The sequence below is a fragment of the Lathamus discolor genome, chromosome 2 (assembly GCF_037157495.1).
Source record: "Lathamus discolor isolate bLatDis1 chromosome 2, bLatDis1.hap1, whole genome shotgun sequence".
Lineage (NCBI taxonomy): Eukaryota > Metazoa > Chordata > Aves > Psittaciformes > Psittacidae > Lathamus > Lathamus discolor.
Genome location: NC_088885.1, coordinates 99764376 through 99773641, shown reverse-complemented (window position 1 = coordinate 99773641; position 9266 = coordinate 99764376). Strand labels below are relative to the sequence as shown.

Genomic DNA, 9266 nt, shown 5'->3' with positions numbered 1-9266 from the left:
TAAACCCATCCCTATTTGTTGAAACTATAAAATACGTATTTCAGTAAAAATTATTTCAGTGTTCAGTTGCTTTACTGACTTGTGGCCTTCAATATTCAGGTGTTTCTTCTGAATTAATTCATTTATTTGGAGGATTTAAAATCAGGTCTTGAAGAGTTTGCTACGTTTAATTTTGTAGACTGTTACAAATACAGTTGTTACTTTTTGTCCTTTTCAAAATAATGTATTCAATGCTGAATCCCTTTTTGAATGGAAAAGAATACCTCCACAGAGATAGATTCCTTCAAAAGCACTGGTCCGAGGTTACAAAAGGGTTTTTGTGAGAATATTTTATTTTTAACTACATCCTTACATTTCAGATCTCTGTCTGCTTTTTCAAACAATGGATGTGTATTTTATAGTGTAAATATTCTCACTGAAGCAAACACAATGTGCTGTGCTACTCACATGTACAATATATAGCTTCTCATGTCCACTTAGATTAGAATGCACAGCTTTTAACACTGCTCAAAGATGACAGTGTATCTATGGGGAAGCATTGGCATCCGAGGGCACATTTTATAGGCAAAAAATGATAGCAAGACTTAAGAAATACAAACTGCTCCCCCTAATTTTTAGTTATCTTGAATTTGAAGCTTTTTCCCCTTTTTCCACTGTGCATTTGCCTGAGTCTGTGCATGCACAAATGAGAAGGAAAAGAAAAGCTGACATTATGTTCTGTAATTTCTTCATCTTTGGATATAGCTTTTGGTGAGGAAGATCACTGCTTGTATCTGCTCCTGGTATTTTTGTGTGGTTTCAGGACTCGTGTAAACCAGCAGGGTTTTTGCAAATGCAGGAATACATGGACAAGATTGCTGAGAGTTTCTCAGTCACAGAAGGATACACTGTCTGAAACCTGTCTGTTGATCTACCTATTGTAATTTAGGGGGAGAATCTGAACATCTCACACTTTTAGTTGACTTAGACTAATATTACTTGTCTCTACAATTAATTAGAATAGGAATATTTTTTTGCTATGTTTAAAAATCTGACGCTTACTTACTTGTCAAATTTCTGTGAGAATTTTAGTAAAACATACATGTTTTTAGAAATCAACATTCTTCATTTTGTATGCTTCTGAACTAGCGCTACCAGAAACATTTTCAGTTAGAGAATTGCACTGACCTTGCAAAATACCATATGTTCAGTGAGCTGCTGTTCGTCTTACAAACATTAGTAGTCTTGAATGAAAAGGTATAGTATGTATCCTGTGGTAACTAAAGGACTTAAATAAAATCTTGCCGACTGCAGTGATAGAAATTAAACATTTCAGCTAAATTACTCTTTTTGCTTAAGAAGAATTGTTTCTTTGTGTTATTTCACATAACAACTGCACAGGCATGTGGGTGTGCACATCATGTAAATTCTTTTTTTTTTTTTTTTCCCTAGAATCTGGCTTCAATTCTGAAATCACAGAAAATCAGAGTCTGGGCCAATCATGCATTCTTAACTCTTATATTGCAGTATATATTGGTAAGGGAGTGAATTCAATCATGTAGTAGTCTCAGCAGAACCTAAGAGTAGGAAAGGAATGAAAGATGGATATTTCACCCTAACACTCAGTTTCTTTGCTTTGACAGTTTAACACTGGCCTTTCATGTAGTTTTAACGTTTCTTGTGTGGTTTAGCTCCTTTTATTTTTATGGTAAAGTGCAAAAATACAAGGGTAGAGAAAAACGCGCCATCATAAATAAGTAAAGGAAAATAAAAGCTAGGGCAGAGGCTCAACTAGAGTTTCTTCTTAATCAGATATTTAGATGGTTATATATAGCAATCATAAAAATGCATATTTATGCAATTTAGAATCAAGTAAAGAGATGTGAACAGATAGTTCACATGGATTCTTACAAAATGCTGTATCAACTGTAGCAACATTCATCAACTTACAACAGTTTCTTACATCTATTTATTAAAAATATTGGGATGTGAAAATTAGAGAAAATTGGCATAGCTCCACTGGGGTTAGTAAGAAGACAGCAGTTCATAAAAGCTCAGAATGCAGGACTCCTCTGTTTCCAGCTTCTGCTTGGTGACTGGCTGCTCATCATTGCTAAGTTTTCTTTTTTTTTTTTTTTAATAAAAATGCCAGATGGCAACAGTGCATTTTAATGCACTTTAGGACTCTTGAGTTGGTTTTTTTTTTTTTTGTTTTTGAAATTTTTTTATTTAGAAGGAATTTCAGAGTCAGAAACCATATTCTTCTATAACTATTCTTTTCTGAAACTTAAAAATCTATTGTCTTTCTGTTAGAAATGACTGGAAACAGGTGTCTTTAACAGGGCAGCTAAGACAGTAGCTGTGGGAGTGAATTATACTGATATGCCTGGAGTTCAGAACTGCAGTGGTAGTACCATGCTCATATACCAGCAGAGTATTTCAATAACAGCATTACTGCAAGACTGAGAAGTTGACTGGCTTCTTAAGTGTTTTAGTATTCCCATATTTTAGTCTTCATTTTATGGACTAAATGCATCTTTAAGAACAATTTTTTTCTGCTTTTACAAGGCTTTTCTGGCATCTTCCTGGCCCTTGGCTCCAGGATGATTTTTGTAGTGACTTCTATTGTGCTTGATACTCACCAGTGCTTTTAAATATCTTAGCAAACACCTGAGTCAGGTGCATCTGTAAGGAATTGGGCCCTGTTTAATACTTTTCTTTAAAAACAAAAAGATCAAATTGTCTTCTGAAAAGGTTGGCCATGTAGAGGACAGATGAAGATGCAGCAGGCATCTTAAGGTCCACCACTACCCCGTTACTAGGCGGACTGCTTTCCTGCTTTATCTTAAAAGAGCACACTGGAGTAGTTAGGGGCTGCATCGAGAATGAATTGCAAAGGTAAATACAGAATGTGGTAATGGCCGTAATACTGTTCCTTAAAAACAAAGTGTTTCAAAGAATTTTCGTAGCACAATGAAGGAAGATTCTTTTTATATTTCAGAAAAGAAGTTTCAGAATATGTTAGCAACTGTGTACAAAAAGGAGCTCAATGTGTAGTTATGCTCCCTGCAGTTGAAGAGGACCTCAGCTTTGTTAACGTGATAATATGTATTTTCTTCATATCATATAGGAGCAGAAACACCTCTTTTTCTGGCTTTCTTTCAGTATTGTACCATGGAAGGACATGGGCCACATTTCAGCATCACTTGCTGCACAGTTCACCTGACAAAGAGGCATTTTTTTGTTTGATTACTGAAAATTATTCACAATCCGTGTTTTCTACCTTGACATGCTTATAAATGATCCACATTCTGTTATCGTTGTAATTTTTTTTTTTAAGCGTCTTTTACAGAACGGAAGGGAAATGTGTACAAGTATGTGTTCTGCTTTGTGATGAAAGTGTACATTTATCACTTAGGTACATGTAAGCCACTTCTGTGAATTAGCCCCTTGGAGTAAATGTGTTTTGATGTAATGGCCATCTGCTCACAGATATCACATTTGCTAGTTTAAAAAATAGTTTGATATAGATAAATACATAATATGGTAAGATTATATAGTTTCACCAGGCAGCAATACAATAGCAAAGTTTTATTTATTTATTTATTTATTTACCATAGACCAACAATCAATCTGGGATGGTCTAATTATTTTTGATAGTTTCTTCTAAAAATTAGTCTCTAGCATTTACTTTTAGTTTCTGACTGCTGTTTTCAGACTGGGAAATGCAGGACCCACATCAGATCACAACAGGAGGCAAAGTATATCCCAGCCATTTCAGAAAACAATCATGGTCTCGCTTCTCTTTTCACCTTGTGAAAATGAAAGCTGCTTTGCTCTCAGATGGACCGAGTACAGCCAGCCTCCAGAAGACCCTGGAACAGCTGACCTGAAACACTTGCCCTGTATAGCTCCATTAGAGTCAGTGACACAGAAATGGCCCTTGAAGCTTTAGCTAAAGCCAGTTTGCCAGGAAAGACAGTACTGACGAGATGGAGTTGGTCAAGGCAGTGATTCTGAGTACCTAGTTCTGAGGGGTACAGGTCAGCTGCAATGTGTTGTGCATATGTACTGCAGTAAATATAGCTCAGTGCCAGGCTATTTTTTAAGCTCATAAAAGCCGGTTTAATAAGCTCTTTGTTTGATTTTTCGGTTTGATATTATGCTGTCTACTGTGATCGTGGCACATATTTTACTGCTGAAGTCCAAGTTATTCTTATGTAGCACTGGTAGCAAACCATAACCAGGACAGAGTATGTGTATTTATACGTGGAGTATGTGAGCGATTATGACTTTGTTTTCTGGATGTTTCTCCAAAATTTGTCTTTATGTTTACTACTTTTAGTACAGAAGACAGCAACAATGTAAAATTACGTGTGTTAATAACTTTGTCTTGTTTTTCCATCTCCTTTCCTGTATTTTAGCATATGTTCCTGAGGAGGAATTGAAAGCAGCAGAAATAGATGAAGACAGTGTGGAAGATGATGGGCTGTCTCTGGACATCCAGGAAAATGAGTATTTGTGCAATGAAGAAGCGGAGATCAAAGAGGCTCAAAGCTACCAGAACTCCCCAGTCAGCACTGCAACTAATCAGGATGCAGGCTATGGTTCACCATTTAGCGAAAACAGCGATCAGCTGGCCCATTTCAAAAGCACTTCCTCCAAAGAAGAGAAAGAGGATCCTCAGTGCACAGACAATGTTTCCTATCCACAGGACAGCTTGGCACAAATAAAAGCTGTGTATGCAAATTTGCTTTCAGAGACTTGCTGGTCCAGTTTAGCTTTGGACTTAAAGAAATCCAATCCAACCACCAGCAACAATGGAATCAGCCAGAATGAAAACACCACCAGTACTGACACCAATGCCAATTCCCAGAGTACTAGTACTACCAGTACAAACACTAGTACCAGTACAAGTACGAGTAATACTAGTAACAGTAATAGTAACAGCGGTGGCTCAGGTTATGACTGGCACCAAGCTGCATTAGCTAAAACTCTGCAGCAGACCTCTTCATATGGACTTCTCCCAGAACCTAGTCTTTTCAGCACAGTACAGCTTTACCGGCAAAACAATAAACTTTATGGCTCTGTGTTCACCGGTGCTAGCAAGTTCCGATGCAAAGACTGCAGTGCAGCCTATGACACACTGGTGGAGCTAACGGTGCACATGAATGAAACTGGACATTATCGTGATGACAACAGAGATAAAGAAGCTGATAAGACCAAACGGTGGTCAAAGCCTAGAAAACGATCACTTATGGAAATGGAAGGCAAAGAGGATGCTCAAAAAGTGCTGAAGTGCATGTACTGTGGGCATTCGTTTGAGTCTTTGCAAGACCTCAGTGTCCACATGATAAAAACAAAGCATTACCAGAAAGTGCCTCTGAAGGAGCCAGTACCAGCCATCACTAAATTGGTCCCTTCTACAAAAAAGCGAGCACTTCAGGACTTAGCTTCACCTTGTTCACCTGAGCCAGCAGGGATCACTGCAGAAGCTTCACTGAGTGAGTCTGCAAAGGATCAGAAAACTGCCAATCCCTATGTGACTCCAAACAACCGCTATGGCTATCAAAATGGTGCTAGCTATACTTGGCAGTTCGAGGCACGGAAAGCCCAGATACTGAAGTGCATGGAATGTGGCAGTTCCCATGACACTTTGCAGCAGCTCACTGCTCACATGATGGTCACCGGTCATTTCTTGAAGGTGACCAATTCTGCTTCCAAAAAAGGCAAACAGCTAGTATTGGACCCTGTGGTGGAAGAGAAGATACAGTCTATACCTCTTCCACCCACCACCCACACGAGGCTACCAGCCTCCAACATTAAAAAGCAGCCTGATTCCCCCGCGGGCTCCACAAACTCAGAGGAGAAGAAAGACCTAGAGAAGGAAAAGGTGGTGGTCAGTGAGACAGAGAAAAAGATTAAAGAAGAGAATGAGGACTCTACAGAGAAATTTGAGCCAACAACTTTGTATCAGTACCTCAGAGAGGAGGACCTAGATGATAGTCCCAAAGGTGGAATAGACATATTGAAATCCTTGGAGAACACAGTGACAACAGCTATCAGCAAAGCTCAGAATGGAGCCCCTTCCTGGGGGGGATATCCCAGTATTCATGCAGCTTACCAGCTCCCGGGAACAGTCAAACCCCTTCAGCCCGCAGTGCAGAGCGTTCAAATGCAGCCATCTTATGCAAGCAGTGTAAAATCGCTGTCGTCGGAACACAATGCGCTCATCCATTCCCCAGGCAATCTCACACCCCCACCTCACAAGAGCAATGTATCCGCTATGGAAGAACTAGTGGAGAAAGTTACAGGTAAAATCAACGTGAAGAAGGAAGAAAAGCCTTTGGAGAAAGAGAAGGGCTCTCCAGGCAAACCCATGTCACCTGCTGCTAAGGAAAACAAGGACTTCCCAAAAGCAGAAGAAATAAATAACAAACAGCAGCAGAAGAAGAGCTCTGAGGCAGAAGTTCAGAAGGTCAAAAAGGACAGGCCAGCAGAAGCACATACTCCAAATGGTACAGAGCCACTTAAAACAAAGGTTGCAAATGGCTGTAACAATTTAGGAATCATCACAGATCATTCACCTGAGCCATCCTTCATTAATCCATTGAGTGCTTTACAGTCCATTATGAATACCCACTTAGGCAAAATTTCTAAGCCAGTAAGCCCCTCTCTGGACCCTTTGGCCATGCTGTACAAAATTAGCAACAGCATGTTGGACAAACCCATTTACCCAACCACTCCGGTCAAGCAGGCTGATGCCATTGACCGGTATTACTATGAGAACAGTGATCAGCCTATTGATCTAACCAAGTCCAAAACCAAACCTCTTGTTTCCAGCGTGGCTGACTCTGCCTCATCCCCGCTAAGGGAGAGTGCCCTGCTGGATATTTCCGATATGGTGAAGAACCTCACAGGGCGTTTGACACCCAAGTCTTCAACTCCGTCTACCGTGTCGGAGAAGTCTGATGCTGACGGGAGCAGTTTTGAGGAAGCTCTGGATGAACTGTCGCCAGTACATAAGAGGAAGGGCAGACAGTCCAACTGGAACCCTCAGCATCTTCTGATCCTTCAAGCCCAGTTTGCTTCCAGCTTAAGGGAGACCCCAGAAGGCAAATACATTATGTCGGACTTAGGTCCACAGGAGCGGGTACACATCTCTAAGTTTACTGGTCTTTCCATGACCACAATTAGCCACTGGCTGGCCAATGTGAAGTATCAGTTAAGGAGGACAGGTGGAACTAAATTTTTAAAGAACTTGGACACAGGACATCCTGTTTTCTTTTGCAATGATTGTGCCTCTCAGTTCAGGACTGCTTCTACGTACATAAGTCACTTAGAGACACACCTAGGGTTTAGTTTGAAGGATCTGTCAAAGTTGCCACTTAATCAGATTCAAGAACAGCAGAATGTTTCAAAAGTCCTCGCAAACAAGACTTTGGGCTCACTTGGAATTGCCGAGGAGGACTTAGGCTCCACATTCCAGTGTAAGCTCTGTAACCGAACTTTTGCAAGCAAGCATGCAGTCAAACTGCACCTTAGTAAAACACATGGCAAGTCCCCAGAGGACCATCTGATCTATGTAACTGAGTTAGAAAAACAATAGCGTCCAGGTAAGCAGCCAGGTATGCAAGTGACCACAGGAACATTGCACTAAACTTCTTCATAGTACTGCACTAGGCCTGACCTGAGCCTCTGAAATCAGTCTTACTTTTGTTGCTGAACTGCCTATCTGGACCTTGGTTTTTCTTACACTTATTTTGTAGTTATATTTATATGCTCTTTGTCTGATCTGTGCATGGTTATTTTTTGTTTCTGTTTTGATTTTTTGTGAGTCAAAGTCTGACCTTTATTTTCAACATCTGTCCTTGATGTTAAGCTATCTTTTGTAGAATATAGTGGGAGACACTATTGAGAGACATTAATTTAGCCGTAAAGAAAGACACAAAGAACAATGATAAAGAGACATCCTAAAATTGCAAAGTTGCCATGACAATAAAGGTCACAGAACCTGGTAGTGTCAAGTTTTAACCCTCGGAGAACTGTAATAGCATTTCTGTGCCTTTCCCAGTGACTAAATAAGTAAATAAGAAAAAACGAAACAAAAGGCTTAAAGGCATTTCATTCAAATAAAAGCTTTGTCAAAAGCAGAACTTTTTTTTTTTTTTTTTAATGAATGAGCTTTTTTTTTTGGTTTTTGGGGGTTTTTTTTGTTTGTTTTTTTTTTTTTTTAATGCAGAACTGATTTGTGAAGAAATTGTGCATGCAGTGCTTGGAAGAAGGAGAGCTGTGTAGTGCCCAAGGGGTTAGGAAGCCACAACTGTATAAGTTAAATAATAAATACAAAAAAAGCAAACTGAGTTGCCACTATGCCCAAACCCTCTGGATGCTGAGAGTTGCCACTTTTTGGCAAGAAAAAAAATAAAAGTATGCAAGCTGTTATTTAAAACAAGTGTAAAAATGCTCTTTTCTTTCCTTTTTTTTTTGGTTTTTTTTTTTTTTTTTTTTTTTTCCTGTAAAATACTGCAGTTTATAGTTATTTACAAATGTTAAGCTTTGGTACAAGCTGACCTTTCTATAGTGTGCTGCATTGGTAAATGAAAACAAAAAAAAAAATAAAATGGGGCAAATGTTGGATTCTGTTCCTTGTAAATTGCCAGCATCAGCTTAAAAAAATACATGTTACATATCGTACCATTTTAAACTGTTCAACTTTCTTTGTACCTTCTGGCTGTATGCTTTCTCTTTTAACTTTTTATATTGTCATTTTATATTCAATTTCTGTGTATATAATGTAAAACCACACTTTTTGAATAAAATTTAGTTCCTGCAGCTTGATATAAATAGAGGAATTTTACTGGCACCTGCATCTTTCCAGATGCATGTACTTAAAGGAACTATCTGACAAAAAAATAAATAAATAAAAATAAAGCAAGCAATGCACTATGAATTATACATTTTGATGTTTTATCATTAATATTGTACAGTACATTTTGGTTCACACAATTAAATCCACTGTTTTCTCAAGTGTAAAATAAACCCACATGCAGTTCTTGATTTACATACATTGTCATGTCGTCATTATATTGCCTTTGAGGTGTTATTCCAGCAATAAGAGGCATCGTTTATATAATCCACCAGCAAAAATCTGTTTGAAATAATTTCTCGTGATCTGTATGCTGACGTGTTTCATTCGAAGCCGCAATACTAATAACCTTTTAAAAGAGATTTGCAGTAGGTACGTACTGCGAAAGGTACAGGATCAGTGGGGCGCCATCAATTAG

The 9266-nt window shown here is 38.8% G+C and overlaps 1 protein-coding gene across 1 annotated transcript in view; it reads left to right on the top strand.

Annotated features, from left to right (window-relative positions):
* TSHZ1 (teashirt zinc finger homeobox 1) overlaps window positions 1–9043 on the top strand; it is a 58788-nt gene extending 49745 nt beyond the window's left edge. The window contains exon 2 of the mRNA XM_065667874.1: window positions 4404–9043. Coding sequence (XP_065523946.1) covers window positions 4404–7588 — 3185 coding nt within the window. The 3' untranslated portion in view covers window positions 7589–9043. The remainder of the gene's footprint in view (window positions 1–4403) is intronic.
* The last annotated feature ends 223 nt before the right edge of the window (window positions 9044–9266 follow it).